This window comes from Antechinus flavipes, chromosome 2 (assembly GCF_016432865.1).
Source record: "Antechinus flavipes isolate AdamAnt ecotype Samford, QLD, Australia chromosome 2, AdamAnt_v2, whole genome shotgun sequence".
NCBI lineage: Eukaryota > Metazoa > Chordata > Mammalia > Dasyuromorphia > Dasyuridae > Antechinus > Antechinus flavipes.
In genome coordinates this window covers 62165936-62182655 of record NC_067399.1, presented here as the reverse complement: position 1 = coordinate 62182655, position 16720 = coordinate 62165936, and the positions used below count along the sequence as shown (strand labels likewise).

The 16720-nt window shown below is 43.2% G+C and overlaps 1 protein-coding gene across 2 annotated transcripts in view; it reads right to left on the bottom strand.

Annotated features, from left to right (window-relative positions):
- The window catches only part of CDH16 (cadherin 16), a 42470-nt gene extending 31065 nt beyond the window's left edge, over nucleotides 1-11405 (bottom strand). Inside the window, exons 1-5 of one of the 2 annotated variants that reach the window (XM_051975069.1) lie at nucleotides 11287-11405; nucleotides 3286-3340; nucleotides 1662-1745; nucleotides 978-1133; nucleotides 207-345 (exon numbers count right to left, since the gene is read on the bottom strand). In XM_051975069.1, coding sequence (XP_051831029.1) covers nucleotides 207-345; nucleotides 978-1133; nucleotides 1662-1745; nucleotides 3286-3330 — 424 coding nt within the window. In that variant the 5' untranslated portion in view covers nucleotides 3331-3340; nucleotides 11287-11405. The remainder of the gene's footprint in view (nucleotides 1-206; nucleotides 346-977; nucleotides 1134-1661; nucleotides 1746-3285; nucleotides 3341-11286) is intronic. The other variant, XM_051975068.1, reaches the window with a different exon arrangement.
- Nucleotides 11406-16720: the final 5315 nt, after the last annotated feature.

Below are 16720 nucleotides of genomic sequence, written 5' to 3'. Positions count from 1 at the left end.
GATAATCATCAATATTTCAAAGTCTTTCTCTGCATTTACTCCAATCCCTGGACATTTCTCCCTTCATCTTTAGACAAAGTAACAGACTCCCGGAGGGGAAGAACTGATAACTGCTAGAGCTGTTCAACAATGGATGAGCTGTCACTGGAATATGAATATTGCCCATTATTCCCATTCTTTGATCCCCAAACCCTGTTGTCACTTACCAGCATAGGTACCCTGGCTCAGGGTCCTTATGTATTCATCTTTGGTAAACTGAGGCACATTGTCATTCACATCCTTTACATGCACTATCAAGGGCTGTGGGCCCCAAAGGAGGCTTCCATCTTCAGCAGTGATTATTACCTGGGAGGTCATCATGGAAACCAAGGGAAATGAATTAGTTCTCTGAAGTAGATGCCGTATTTTGTTTATCAAATAGGTATCCAACATACACCTGGCAGAGAGATTTGGGGGGATATCTGCCTCCCCAGCAGACAAAGAGCTGTCTCTCTCCCAGCAATAACACCTCATATCCATGTCAACAATAAACATCCTTTTTTATTTTTTTGGTTTAACTTTTAAAATTTATTTAGTATTTTATTTTTCTCCAGTCATATGTAAAAACAATTTTTAACATTTGTTTTAAAAACTTTTGAGTTCAGATGCTCTCCCTTCCTCCCTGCTAACCCCCTCTCATTGAGAAGGCAAACAATTTGAAATGTAAGGACCAAGGCTCAGAAAGGTTAACAAGAGACTTGTTTGTGGTCACATCATTAGCTTGTGTCAGAGTTGAGATTCAAAACCAGATCTAAGTGTAAGCCTGATACTCTTGCCTGATAGAGCTGACTATTCACAACATGGATTTAAGGTCAACTTTAAATTAAATTAATTTAATTGATTAATTAATCAATTAATTGAATTGAATTTCCTTAAAAAAACAAAACCAGGTCTTTCTAGTTGTCTGAGGGCCATAGGAATTGGTCAGTGGCTGATACCTGAAGGGTATACTGGGCCTGCTCTTCACGATCCAGGGGCCTGGTCACAAACAGGAAACCAGAGTCAGATTCCACCCCAAAAAGACCTTCTGCAACTTCATCACCAGTCACTCGGACCACAGCAGGACCTTCTGAATGCACAGGGGGCAAGTCCAGCTGAGGTGGAGAGGGCCAGAAGAACAGAGAAAGGTTAGGAGAGGAGGGAGAATGGAGGGGGAAATGTGACTGGGAGGAAGGACTGCTAAATATCCTGGATTTGAAGATGTGGCAGCTGGGACCTGAAGGAGAGGTCTTGGCCAGGTGGGTTGGGTAGGGTATGTGAGCAGTGCTCTACTTGGAAGGGCCTACCTTTGGTTCAGTGAGGAGGGAGATTGCAGGATGTCATGGTTCACAGTCCATGACACATGTATGTATGTTCTGGGGAGGTGGGGCAACTTACTGGCTTATGATTTCAGGGCTGCTGAGAAATTTCCCTTCCTCTAAATGTCTCAGCTCAATGATGCTTGAAATCCTACCTTCCTTAATTTGACTCATCCCCTATTAAAATGCAAACCTACCCCAACCCCTGCCCCCACTCCAACCACAAACACTTTAAGTTGTTATACAAAACAAGACTGTCCCTCTCCCTCCCTCCCTCTCCACCTTGCCTCTGGTTCAAGGTCTGTGACAACAGGTCATGGTTACCTTCTTCAGGTACAAAGGAAAGTTTCCTGCATAATTTTCTGGAACTTCTACGTGGAACTCACTGGTGACAGCTTCAGGTACAACCTGTGGGGGAAGATGTCCTGAACCCCAAGTTATTGTTTCCAAACGGTTTAAAAAGAAAGATGATGACTTGGGGTTATAATGGGAAAAGAGCAATGGATCTGGGGTCAGAAGAGCTGGTCCTGTGTAGCCTTGAACAGGGCAATCAAGCTGGGCAGACCCCAAGCCTAATTTCTTCCCTTCTCAAAGTAAGAAAGGGGTCTCTATCACCAGAGTGCCCTGGAGGAGCAGTAGGTGTGCTAGAAAGTATTTAACGTCAGAAATCTTGAGTTTAGCTCTGACATTTACTACTGGAAGACCAGGAACAAGCCATTTTACCTCAGGGTCTTTTTTCATCTGAAAAATGGGAACAATAATCTTTGCACCATCTATCATGCAGGATTGCTGACAATTCTTGGCAGTTCTAGCTCCACAATATCTTTCTCCACTCATGCAGTCTCTCCCTTAGAATGGAGCTTTTACTGTGGGTCATTTCAGTAATATCTGATTCATCTTCACCTTATTTGGGGATCTCTTGCCAAAGATACTGGAATGATTTGCTATTTCTCCAGATCATTTTATAAGTGAGGGAACTGAGGCAAAGTGGGTAAAGTGACTTGTTCAGGTCACTAGGATGACTAAGGCCTTTGGCTTGTTTTCTATTTATCCTGCTTCTTTGTACACAGTTTGCATGTATGAGCTCCACCAGGACAGGGTCTATCTTTTTTCTTTGTTTTGTATTCCCAGTTTCTGGCATGCAGTAGGTGCTTTATAAATGCTGGTTATTTGACTTGTCAGTATCAAGACTTGATACTGAGATTGGCTGGCTTTCTATCCATAATTTTATACTGCCTTTTGACTTAACACAAAAATAGGATCTTTATAAATATTTATTTAATTAAATTGTGAATCTTAAAGGGCTCTAGGAAGGACAGACTCTATACCATCATGACTTTATAATATCCCAGTATCCCCAGCCTCCAAGGCTCTTTAGGGGATATTTTGAGGGGAACAGTGGACCTCTGAGCAACGTGGATATTAATCCCATCCCCAGTAAGGAAGGGCCAGCTCCGAGGTAGCCCAGTCCTAGGTTCTTGCACACAGGGACATCTTCCCTGAGATGGGGAGACAGTGGGACTGGTCTTGAAGAGAACCAAAATGACATCCCTGGGTTAGAAGAGAGAGAGCTGGCTCTGCCATGTTCTTGTGAATTCCAAGTCTGAATCACAGGGGTTAAGGCTGGAAGGAACCATCGAAATTTCCTTATTTCATCAATACAGGGAATTCTTTATATGGAAATTTTCTCAACGAATGCAGTGGGCACCTCATTTGTAACCTAGCTCTCTAAGCTCTGTGATTCCCTCAGACTCACCCTGATTTTCAGTTTGACCAAACTCAGCTTTCAGTGTTTGCCCAACTCACAGGAACAAGAAAAAGCAAACCTGAAGAGTTCTCCCCTCTCCCTGAGGTCGGGCTTTGGGCGGCCACGGCCATTCCTGACCCCCCAGAGAGGACATCCCGCTTCTGGGCTGGACCTCAGGGGAAGGCCAGGCCCAGCACTCACCTGGCAGAGGAAAGAACAGAAGATGCCGAGCCAGACGGCAGCCATCCCTGCGGACCTTGCGTTGGAGGAAAGAGATTGAGTCTAAGACTGGGTCAGCTTACCTCCCTCCCAGATCCAAGCTCACTGATACTCTCAGTCCCAATTCCCTTCCCTTCCCTCTCTCAGCTCTGGCTCCCGGAGGTCTTATCCCTCCAAAATCCAGCTAAGGGAGGAAAGCACAATGGAAAGACAGACTCCAGAGTCTGAAGACTGAATTGTCCAATCGCTGAAGGGCACCATCATCTTCCCAGGCACCCAGGCTCCAACCTCAATGTCATCGGTCAATGTGCATTTATTAAGCGCTTACTGGGTGCTCTTCCAAGCACTAGGGAGGCAACAGCAGGCAACAACAAAAGGCAACAACACAGTCTGATGGGGGAAACAACATGCCCCTCATCTATATGTATGTAAATAAATACTATGTATGCATGTATATGAGTGTGGGGCAGCTAAGTAGCACGATGGATAGAGCCCAGGGCCTGGAGTCAGCAGGATCCATCTTCCTGAGTTCTAATCTGGCCTCAGACACCTACTAGCTGTTGACCCTGGGAAAGGAACTTCACCCTATTTGCCTCAGTTTCCTCATCTGTCAGATGAGCTGGAAGAAAGAGCAAAGCCCTCCAGTATCTCTGCCCAGAAAATCCCAAATAGAGATCACAAAAAATGGGACACAACTTAAAAACTGTGTGTATACACATGTATTATATAACACATACACATAATACATATACACATGAAAGATGCACATTTACATACATAGATCATATACATATTTGCACATATATACATACAAACACAGCGTAGCTGGGCAGTAACCTTTTGAGGGAGGTTTTAGTAAAGTGTGTGTGTGTGTGTGTGTGTGTGTGTGTGTATGTGAGAGAGAGAGAGAGAGAGAGAGAGAGAGAGAGAGAAATCAGAGGGAGACAGAGAAAGAGAGACACAGAGAGAGACAGAGCAGACAGAGAGAGACAAGGAGAGACAGAGACAGAGACAGAGACAGAGAGAGCAACAGAGACAGAGACAGAGAGAGAGAGAAAGAGAGAGACAAAGACAGAGACAGAGACAGAGACAGAGACAGAGAGAGAGAGAGAGAGAGAGAGAGAGAGAGAGAGACAGAGACAGAAAGATAGATACACACATAAACACAGAGAAGAGAGAGATAGAGAGGAGACAGAGACAGAGAGAGAGAGAAGGAGACAGAGACAGAGACATAGAGAAAGAGAGAGAGAGACAAAGACAGAGACAGAGAGAGAGAGGTGATTTTGAATCAAGCTTTAAGACCCCCAAAGGTGGGGATGAGGAAGCTGAGCATACTGGGCCCAGACCAAGCATGATGGAGAGTTGAAGCCAGGGACATAGAGGTGGGGGTGCTGCTGGATTACGGGGTGAGAAGAGAAGAAGGCCATCCTTAACCCCTTCCTCTCTCCCCACACGTGCCATCTCTTGCCAAGTCTCCCTCACAACATCTCCATCTCCACTCAGGAAGCCACTACCATCCCATTCTCTCCAAGTGATTTTCTAATTAATCTCCTGCTTAAGCTGTCTCCCCTTCCCAATACAACCTGTGCTCAGCTGCCAAGAGGAATTTTTCTAAACTCTGCTGCACCTATGTTCCCCCTGCCCTCCTTGCTCGGTGGATTCCAGTGGTTCCCAGTCTCTCTGGATCAGTGTAACGTACCCTGGCTTTGAAAGCCCTTCCTTCCCAAGCCCTTCCTATCTCCTATTTTCCCAGCACCCCCCCCCCCCCACCATCCAGCATCGCCAGCCTCCTGACAAGACAAGCAGGAAGCTCCATCACCACCTGAGAGCCTTTGGCTGGCTGGCATGCTGTACCCCTTCACCGGCCCCTCTTAGCTAAGATTCAACTTCCAAGCTCACTTTCTTTCCCAATCCCTCCAGTTGCTTCTCCTTTGGGATTGCCTTCCTACATTTATTCTGTAATCTATCTTTTAATTTTTTTTAATTCTGTGAACCCTATTGGGAGTATACTCCTTGAGAAGAGGACAGGTAAGAGGCACAATGGAGGGGACCTAGAGACAGGAAGATCTGAATTCAAAGACGACCTCAGACATGAATGAGCTGTGTGACCCTCAATCACTTAAACTGTTTTCTGAAGTCTAGTTTTCTGAACTGTGAAATGGGTATAGTAATAGCACCCACCTCCCAGTGTTGTTGTAGGGTCAAATGAGTGCCTTGCATATAACAGATGTTTAATATATACTGCTTCCCTCCAATGGCAGCCCTCCCGGTGCTGTACTTGAACTCAGCACTCATCTCCTTCCTCTCCTCCTTCTCTACAAATAGGATGTCTCAGTTGCCTCAACTGGATCTTGGTACGGTTTGGTTCAGAATTCCTACATCTCAGTCACTATACTCTGGACCCATTCAAGCATGTTAATGTTCTTCCTGAAATGTAATGGCCAGAAGGGATAAGTATTCCTAAAAATTCCTGGTCCGAAGACTAGACTCAAGGACAGAGGAACTGAGAGTTGGAAGGTACCTAAGAGCAGTGCTCTTTAAAATGCGGGCTGAACTTACCCCAGCTCAGTAACCACGGGCATCATCCCAGGGAATTATGGCATTATTCCAAGGGCTAATCAGTCAGATGGAGAGATGGGGGTCACATCCCATCCTCTCAGTGATGGCCAGTTTCAGGTCTTATCCCACTGACCAACACAACTTAACCACTCTCTTCATCTATTAACAAGAAACTCTGTTCCCAGGCCTACAGCTGGATCCTTTCTCCTCCCCTTCTGCCTGCCTCTGGCCCCTCTAGGTGGTTATAAACTAACCTCAATCCAAGTAACTGTAGCAAAGTCTCCCCTCTCCAAAGAGCACCAGCACGCTGGCCCCCAAACCACATCCTAGTTGTATCAAGTGCCCTGAAAGGTTGCATTCTGTGGTACAGGACAATGTCTGGTAAAGTGCTGTCCTTCTGACTGATTTTTGGTGGAATAGAGTGAATTGTGTGGGACAAGCCAACATGAATGAGTTGGGATCTGAACGGACAACTCCATTGTATCATTTTTCCTCCTCAAATCCACTTCTCTTCTGAATTTCCCTATTTCTGTCAAGAATATCACTATCTTTTCAGAATCCCAGGTTCTCTACCCCCTGTTATTCCTGTGTCTTCACTTAAATGAGAATTTGTTTTCCAAAATTACCAAATGATCTTTTCATTACTATGCAATGGCTTTTTTCTCAGTTTCATCTTTCTTGCCTTTTTTGTCCCCTTTGACACAGTTCATGATCTTTTGCTCTTGCTTACTTTCTCCTCTCTAAGTCACAATGTCAATATGTCACATAAAAATCCTCGCATCTTCCCACATTAAAAACCTGAGACAGAATTTATTCCTGTGTTAAAATCCTTCCAAGCGGAGAAAGTTTCAAAATAAACCCATTTGTTAAAAAATATGAAAATGCAGCACCATCTGATTAATTTGGAAGAACAACTGATTTGAACGGTGGAAATTTATGAGCCAAATGTCTGCAAAATAACTTTGTATGGTTGGTGGATGGTACTAGAAAACAATTTAGTGAGATCGGTCAATAAGGATTTTTTTAATTTGGAGATGTGTATTTTTATAAGACATTGTTTTTGATTGCCAAAAAACCACGAAAGCCAAGCACTGAAATGCATTGAACTTATAAAACCAAACTTTGACATCATTCCTATCCCAACATTAAACCAAAATGAGCAAAAGCAATGAAACATTTACTTGTAATGCTCTCACTAAAATATCTGCAAATTTCCACAAAAAACATTTTGGTGAAAGCAAAATGTTTCTGTACCATCAACAAATAAAATATTCTTTTGAAAATATGACCTCTTAGGGGCAGCTTGGCGCAGTGGATAGAGCACTAGCCTGAAGTCAGGAGGAGCTGAGTTCAAATTTGGCCTCCGATACTTAATACTTCCTATCTGTGTGATCCTGGGTGAGTCATTTAACCCTAATTGCCTCAGCAAAAACATAAAAAAAATTCTAAACAGAAATATGACCTTTTTATTTGATCCTTTAAAAATGTTCTATTTTTTATTTATATTGCATGTAATCATTAATATAATGGATACTTGGATGCAATATATAAGTAAGAAAATACATATTGGGGGAGCATGCTCAAATACTTTCTATTGACAGATGTGCACAATTAAAAAAATTGGAGATCATGCCTTAGATCCCATTTCTCGGTTTAAAAAAAAAACAGATGAGAAAACTGAGGCCCAGGGGGTTTAAATCTCTCAAAAGAGCCCTTCTCTTTGTTATTTTCCACTGACCAAACCTCACTGGATTCAATGACTTTAGAAAATAGTCTATTCAATCCAGGCATCATGTGCAGAGAGTTCCCAGGACAACATCACTGTGTAAGGGGTGAAGGGAAGTAGTGGTGAATGGGACCATGTTTGCTTGCAACCCTAGGGAGACCCTTAGCATCAAATGACTTCCCATTGAAAAAATGTGAGAATTAACCATAACCCATAAATAGATCCACCAAATACTCCAGCTGGGTTTTCTCCCGAGGCTATTCAAGATCCCAGAGCTCAGTGGTCAGTAATTGTCTCCAAATGGGAAAATCATAGAATCCTGGGACTTGGACCTGGAGGGGTTCTTAGAGGTTCTCTATAGGGGTACTCTGTGGTAACCTGGATCCCCTTGGCAGGGGGCAGAATTTTTTCTCAAGATAAAGTTTTGAAACAGTTGAAGGAGGGAGCAGCTAGGTGGTGCAGTGAATAGAGTGCCGGCCCTGAGGTTAGGAGAACCTGAGTTCAAATCTGATCTTAGACACTTAATACTTTCTATCTGTGTGACCCTGGGCAAGTCACTTAACACCAATTGCCTTAGCAAAAAAAAAATAGTTGAAGGAAATTCTTCATTTTAGTTAGAGATTACTAAAAATAAAATATATGTTTTTCATATTTAAATTCAGACCTCCTGAAATCTGTCCATGGACCCCCTGCAAGGGAAGACAGTCCAAGGATCTCAGATTAAGAATCTCTGATCTAATTCAACACCTTCAAATTACTGAAGAAGAAACTGAGACCCAGAACAATAAATTGATTTGCTCAAAGTAGAGCCATGACTCAAAGCCAATCTTGTCTTCTCCTTCTTCCTCACTTACTCTATTTAATTAGCTGTCGAGTTCTGACACTTCCATCTCAGCAATATCTCACCCCTGTGCCCTCTTCTCTACGTCACTATTGCCCAATCCATCACTCCTCAGGTGGATTATGATGGGAGCCTCATAATGGTACCTGTGCCCATTTCTGTATATATCTTTCTGATGAATAGCCTTGATAACTTCACTCTTCCACTCAAATACTTTCATGATGTCCTATTGCCTCCCTGAATAGGCTCGATGTCCATACTGGTTCTAGTCTCCCATTCCAGCCTTATCTCATACCCTTTGCCAACATATGGCCATTCATAGGATCACAGTTTTAACTAGGAATTTTTGTACTTACAGCAAGGAAAGGGTCACGGCTGGGGAGGATTGGGAATGGCAGGGAAAAACTTATCTAGGTGTAATTTCCAAGGGAAGAAATCTCCCCAGCAACATCAAGAGGTTCCTATACTATCAGAATACTCACAGCCACTGAGGGGACAGAAAGTGGTGAGATCAGTGGTGCTACATGGGAAAAGAAAGCTCCAGATTATACTGTGAGTACCCACTAATTTTTGGCATCTTGATACAAAACCCTGATTACCTCATCCTAGTAAAAACTTTGCATAGGATCATAGACTTAGAATTGGAATGAACCTAAGAGATTCATCTAGTCTGACCCCTCCTTTTACAGAGAAGTAAACTAAGAACTAAAGAGTGAAAATTACCCGCCAAAAGCAAATATATAACAGAGCTAAGGTCAAACTTAGTTTTCTGACTTTAAATTCATTGTGTTTTTTTCTATCCTACCATGCTGTATTGATGTCTTATACTCCTCTACCTCACTTAAATTTACTTCTATTTGACTTATAGTATTACAGGATTCTAAGATGAGAGAAACTTTAGAAAATCTTCATTTTAGAGAAAAAGTGCTTCAGGCACAAACTGAAGGTCAGGTGACAAAATGGATAGTCTTGGGCTTAAAGTTAGGAAGCCCCCAGTCTAAATCCTGACATCAGATACTTACTAATTATGTGACTCTGGGAAAATCACTCAATCTCTCTCAGCCTCATTTTCCCCAGCTGAAAAATTAAGGCATTGCATCTGATGCCTTATGAGAGCCGTCACGGGGCTGAAATGTAATCTTAGGACCTTGCTCAAGGTCACAGAGCTAACACTTAATAGAACAAGGTTCTCCCTTGTTCCCTATCTCCTCACTAGGAGCTCATTCTTCCACCTCCTCCTCTGGCACTTCATTGTACCCCTTGCTTAGCACTTCTTCCTGCACTACAGTTATTGTGCCCCCCAATCAGCTTAAGAGCTCCTTAGGGACAGACACTGTATTCTCCATCTTGTTCTTTCCCAGAAAGCTTTGCAAAAATAGTTTCTTGTTAAATGTTTTTAGTGGTTGTTGTTGAAATATAAAACATACTCCAAAGTCAAGTCAAATCCCTGCTCATTTAAGTGCTCATTGGTTTGTTGTTTGTTCTTCCCCTCAGAGGAAGACCATGCCATCAGGGAGATTTTGCCGTAACTTGCAAGTGAATTGGATTTAAGTGAGAGAACAAAATTAAGTGAGGCAGGGGCAGTGGATAGAACACCAGCCCTGAAATCAGGAGGACCTGAGTTCAAATTTGACCTCAGACACTTAACGCTTCCTGGCTGTGGAACCCTGGGAAGTCACTTAACCCCAATTGCCTTAAAAAAAAATTACACGAGGCACAAAGTTACCAGTCTCACTCTCTCCTCGAGTGAGTGCTCGTTCCAGGCACTGTGCTAAGTGCTAGCTGGTCAGCCCAGGCAGTTAGTGGGTGACTCTGGTGTCCATGACCCAGATTGTAAATGCAATTTACACAGTGCCATAGAAACTTGTCTCACTTTAAAAAGTGAGAACAGAACCAAAGAAATCTTCTTCACACATACTACAGGGTAAGGGAAGCAGCATAGAGGTAACAAAGATAACTGGGTTTGAAATAAAAAAAACCTGAATTCAAATCCAGACACTTAGCCATCTGTGTGACCTTGAGCAAATTATTTCCCTTCCTTGAACCTTAAATATTCCCTCCTCTGTCAAACGAGGGAGTTGAACTATTTTTTCTAAGTTCTCTTAAAACTTTAAATTCTGTGAACAAACCTCTAGAATTGCAATCAAAAAAGTGGATTTCAGAACCTTGTGCTAGAACAACTTTTCATTGCTGATGTGCTCTCACTGACTCCCAGCCTCCCTAAACTACTTTGTCTTCAAAGAATGGTCAGAAAATGACAAACCTCGTTTTCTGCTCCCATTGCCCTCCCTATAATCTACTCCCCCTCTCCTGTCACCATCAGGATGCTAGAAGTGCTGGTAAGTTCAGTGGGTTCAGTTCCCCCTTCAGTATCCTCCTGGAATCACGGCAAAACCACAAAGGATACAATCTAAGTCCAAAGCCTCATCTTTCATTCAATTTAATTTAGCAAGAATTTGTGGACCAAAGTTTGAGATCGGAGCTATTGGGAATGGAGATTATGTCTAATCCTGGGAAGCAGCTGCAAAACCCCCAATCTTCGCCCTCTTCCCTGGTCTCCATCACCTCTGCCCCTCCCTAGTGACACCCTCTCCCTAAACTCCACTTCTCCTTTTTCCTTCTGTCTTTCAGTGCCCACCTTGACTTCTATATTCCTCGCCAAGCCTCAGCACCTCCCCAGCGCTCTCTCCAAGCCCCCTCTCCTGGACTTTGTTTCTTCTCCATTCTCTCCCTCTCTTCCTAACCTCTTCCCTCCTCACCTTATGTCCCTGCTCTGGCACTCATTTGCTCCCCAATTTCTGTTCCCCCTGCATTCAGTGTTAGATTTCATCCCCATTTTGGTCACAGACACTCTTACCTACTATTGCCTTCCCTCGAGAGAGAGTCCCAGGCTGGTCCTTCTCCAAGGAGGCTCTGGGAGAGCTACCGGACAGGAGGCTCACTGGGGGCAGTGTCCGAGTGCCTCAGTCCAGGAAAACTCAGTTCACCTCCTGCTGGGCCTGAAGGACAGAGGCCTGACTCACCAGAGCTTGCCCCTAACTGTTCATTAGTTACTGATTGACTTTCTAATTAAGAAAAGTCCCAATGACTAACTCAGGAGAGCCACTGACAGATTACCAACCGTGTGACTGGGAGCTGGGTTTTGGGGTTGGGTTTTTTCCAGATGGGTGGCACTGGCAGGTAAGGGATAGGGGCACAGAAAATCAAGGGACGAGGTAAGGCTCAGCCCCAAGCGTAGCCTGGAGCTCAAGCTTACTTGGGGGTATTGGGGACCTGCCACAGGCTGGCCTAACTGGGGGCATTGAGGCACAATAGAAATGATACAAGCAAAGTCAGAAGGCCTGATTCAAGTTCACTTGCTTACACTTAATTTCCAGCAAGTCCCTTTTCTTCTCTGTGACTCAGTTTCCACATCTATAAAATTGGACCATTGGCATTGGATCCAGGAATTCTTAACCTGGAGTCTGTGATGTTTTGATGACTGTTTTTCAGTATAAATGGTTTCCTTTGCAATCCTCTGGACTTAATTTAATGATTTAATAATGCAGTTGTAAGAAGGGGTCCTGTAGGCTTTTCTCAGACTGCTGCCAAAAATCCAGGACATAAGCACAATTAAGAACCCCTGGTGGATGAGCTCTGAGCTTTTTTCCATCATAGATATTTTGTGTTCTAATGTCCTATGTTCTAAGAATGGAGAACCTCCTAGATCTAAAAACCTGCGACCCCTATTCCCCCTCCCCTGCCCCAGGGGATGATACCAGGTGTGTCCAGGACATGTGGTTCAGTCAAAAGTACACTGGTTCTGATTTAGAGGATCTAAACCCAATTTTTATAACCATCGCTAAGGTTTGCAAAATGTTTTCTATACATTGCATTATTTGATCTGTACAACAACCCCAGGGGGTAGGTACTCTTATTTTATTCCCATGTTATGGATGAGGAAACTGAGGCTGAGAAAAGTGAGGTTACTTTGCCCAGGATAGGATCTTTAGTAAGCAGCCACAGCAGGACCTGAACTGAGCTCTTTCAAGCCTGGTCTCCACTAAGATGACAACCCAAGAGATGGTATTTCCATAGGGATGGCCAGTCCTATGACATTTTCTATCCAGCTCCAGGGGGGAGGAAACTAAGTTTGAGAGGGAAGGACTCACAACCCAGGAAGGCTTTAGCTGACTCCAAATCCCACACTCTACCTGGCTGACTCATAGGTAGTTTCCTTACTGGGTCTCAGTTTCCTCATCTGTAAAATGAAACACTTGGATTATTAGAAGTCTCCCAGGGCTCTTTCAGCTTCATAATCACCAGTCCCTTGATTCTCCCTTCTTCGACTGTCCCCATTCCATTGCTGTCCTTAGAATTGCTGGGTGGAACTTCAGCATCGTTAGACTAGCTGTAGCTGCCCAGGACAGGATTAGTGATTCCATAGAAAACAGAGTCAAGTGTAGTCACAGCACACACCTCCCCCCATCCCGTCTTCTGCTATCCTCTCTTCTCATAAAATAACATCCCAAATGTTTTCATCTGTAATATGGGTTTCTCTTTTGGGGGAGGGTAGGAGAAATGGGTACAATTCACATAATTTCTTCCAGGTTCCCAGTTTCCTCAGATCTTATAACCTTGGGTAGCCGGAGACTGACCCATCTTCTCTGATTAGGATTGGGATCATTTGGGGATTCTTTACCCATGATCTCTTCCTGTTGTTCTAGTCTCCTGGACAGATCTTTCTTCTGGGACAGGCAGAGGGTTTGGACTACCACTGATAGCAATTAAAAATGACTTCATTGATCATGGTGTTGGATTGAAAAGAGGTAGGAGGAGAAGAAACATTTATTAAGCTCCTACTATGTGCTGAGCTAAACGCTTTATAAATATTGTCTCATTGACTCCTCCTAACAACCCTGGGAGGTAGGGACTATTATTATCCTCATTTTACAATCAGAGAAACCAAGACAAATAATATTAAATGACTTGTTCAAAGTTATACAACAAGGAAATATTTGAATTGGGATTTGAACTTGGATTTTCCATGACTTACCCACTGCACTACCTGGCTGCTTTCCCATGGAATCAGGGAAAACAAGTTCAAATCCCAGTTTTGGGGGATTTCTGAGTAAATCCCTCTGCTGTGGGTTTCTGAGGAAATCGTTTCATTTTGCTATAACTTGATTTTCTTCACCTAAAAACTGGGGATGATAATACCTGTGCTAACTACCTTACAGAACTGTGGTGAGGAAAATGCTTTAAAAAAACTAGAGGAAATGTGAGTTGTTATTCACAGCTCCCTAGGCACTGAGGTTGGGTAGGTTTAACTTGACCACAAGCTCTTTTGGCTCTGATCCCTGAGTCCAGGGGCTCGGGGGCTCTGATTTTGGCTGTCCCCTGTCCTGGGAAAGGGTTCACAGGGTAGAATTCCCTAAGGACTTTCCACTGCTCAGTCTTGGCTCTGTCATCCACCCCATTTCTTGGTTCTCTGAGTTTACACGGCATCCCATCCCCCACCTCCCTTCCCTTTTACACAATTATGAATTCAGTTGGAACAAAGAGATAACTAAGAGATAATGTCTGACTATGGCTGGATGGAGCTAGGTAGCCGAGAGGGAGGAGGGAAACAGAGTAGAACTCCATCTGAGAGCTGCTGAAGGTGACAGAGACGTGGAGATATAACCTCCTTCTTCCACCCTTCCTGACCCTTCCCTCCACCCTTCCCCCTCCATCTCTAGAAGGAAAACACTGAATATTTCATCCACATTTCTCTACTGAGTAACAGTCCAGTAGGGCAATCCCAGCAGGCAACAGGCTTTTTTCTCCTCCCCTAGTTTTTTAATGCTGTTATCCATGGCTATTCAACAGGATTCCCTGGGAAGAGAGGCAAGGATTGGGAGTCAGGAAGAATCTGGCTGGGATTGTTGGATAAGAGAGGGGTCTGAGGAGGTTACAAATATCTCTGTGCATGGGAAAGACTGTTACAGGGACATCTTAAAGAAAACCGAACACCCTGAAACCCTGGGGATTGGCTGGGTACTTAAGGCACTGATGTCACTAATTCAATATGTGACCTTGGACATACATTGAGTTTCCTTTTTCTTGTGGATCTCAATTTCCTTGTCTATAAAATGGGAAAGAAAGCTAAACAGTCTCTAAGAATTTTATTAGTTCTGACATTCTGTGTTCTAACATGCTATGTCTTTGGATCCCTAGAGATAGCTGGTGGACAAAGGACAAAACACAATAACAGTCTTTGGTGCAGTATATGGTGCTGGGGCTGGTATCAGGAATACCTAAGTTAAATTTCAGTCTCGATGGTTTAGCTAGCTGTGTGACTCTGACCTCAATTTCCTCATCTCTAAACATGAGGGATAATAATGGCATTTAACTTCCAAGGGTTGTTGTGAGGGTCAAAGGCGATAACATTTGTAAAATGCTTAACACAGTGCCTGGAATATAGTTGTCATTCCATTAATGCTAATTTCCTTCTAGCTCTGACGTCCCATGCTTTCAGATTCCCTCCAACTCTAACATTCCATTCTAAGAGCCACCCCTTCTACTTTGGCCACTCTAATCTGGGACCGAATCTAAGGGTGATACGGTAGAAAAGAACCTTGATTTCAATTCAGAGAACCTGAGGCTGTTTTAGCTCCTCCTCTTACTCTCCGTGTGACCTTGGGTAAATCAAAGTATGGGGGGGTAGCTAGCTGAAAAATCAGGTAGCTGACATCTAAGACTCTTTCCAGCTCTCAACAGCCCTCATCCTCTGACATGGCAGAAAGTGTCCAAATCCAATCTATATGGCAAATCCCTTAGAGCAAGGTCCTACCTAAATCTTGTACTGTGAGCAAAGTAGGAACACAGCTAGGGCCTGGAACCTTGCCTGTGACCTTGAACCTGACCACACTGAGAAAGCTTGAACCACACTGAGAAAGCTTCACTGGAACATGGCTCAGGAAACTCCTGGTCTCCCCTGTCCGTCCTTGGTCCAAAGTCTCATGGGAAGGATGGAGTAGGCAATGGTTGGGTCTCCATGCTGAGTGGGAACAAACCCAGAGATCTCCACTTCAGAGGCCTGAGGTTTGCAATCCCTACATAACAACTGAGATGGGGAATTTGTGGCATTGAGATGAGCAGAGTCAGGCCGGACCCAGATTTTTGACCTTGAAATAGGGAAAAGCAAGAGAAAATGTTCTCCAGGAAAAGAGATTATCCTTTGAAGAAGTTTGGAAGCTCATTTTATAAGACATCGACTACCCAAGCTGGAACAGATTAGAAATAGAAGCTACCCTTGTTTTCCAGATAGGAAATAACACATATCAAGATTTACAAAGCACTTTCCTTACAAATCTATGAAACAAGTAGAGCAAAGACCATCATCCCCATTTTACAGAGAAAGAAAATTAGTGATAATAACTAATATATAAAAATAGCTGGTATTTATATGCATTTTAAAGTTTGCAAGTGCTTTGAAAATATTATCTCTTTTGATACTCATGACAACTCTGGGAGTAAGTGCTATTATTACCCCCATTTTAATTTCTATTTTACCCTCTGATTCTAGTATCAGGACAGGTTTTTTTTTTTGATGATTTCTTAAAAGATGGTGTCCAGGCTCTTTTTTTTTTTTTTTTTTGATCTGACTTTCAGGTACACTGATAATTTTTAAACTATCTCTCCTGGATCTATTTTTCAGGTCAGTTGTTTTTCCAGTGAGATAGTTCATTTCTCTCTCTCTCTCTCTCTCTCTCTCTCTCTCTTTCTTTTTCTCTCTCTCTTTTTTCTTTCTTTCTCTCTCTCTCCTTTCTTTCTCTTCCTTCCTTCCTTTCTTATTCTTTTTTTTTTTTGCTTTGCTTTTATTACCTTCATTTTAGAGAAGAGAAAACCAAGACATGCTAGCTAGATCACATAACTAGGAAGTGTCTTAAAGTAGCATCTGAACTCAGGTCTTCTTGGCAGCAGGTCTGGTGCTCTATCCACTGAGACACCCAGATGTCTTTCAAAATTTGTGAAGCATTTTTCATGCATACTTCATTTGATCCTCATAAACAATTTCCCAAGATACAGCAGATAGCACAGTATTACTCCCATTTTACAGGTGAGGAAACTGAGGCTAAATGAGGTCAAGTGACTAGCCCATGGTCACACAACCAGAAGGATAAAGGATAGGATTTGAACTCAGACCTTGGCTTCAAGTCCAGCATTTTATCCACAACGCCAGGATGCTGATAAAACACAGATATTTCAAGAACTACAGGAAAGTTAAGCTAGATACTTAGCACAATGACACCTGACTCAAGATCTAA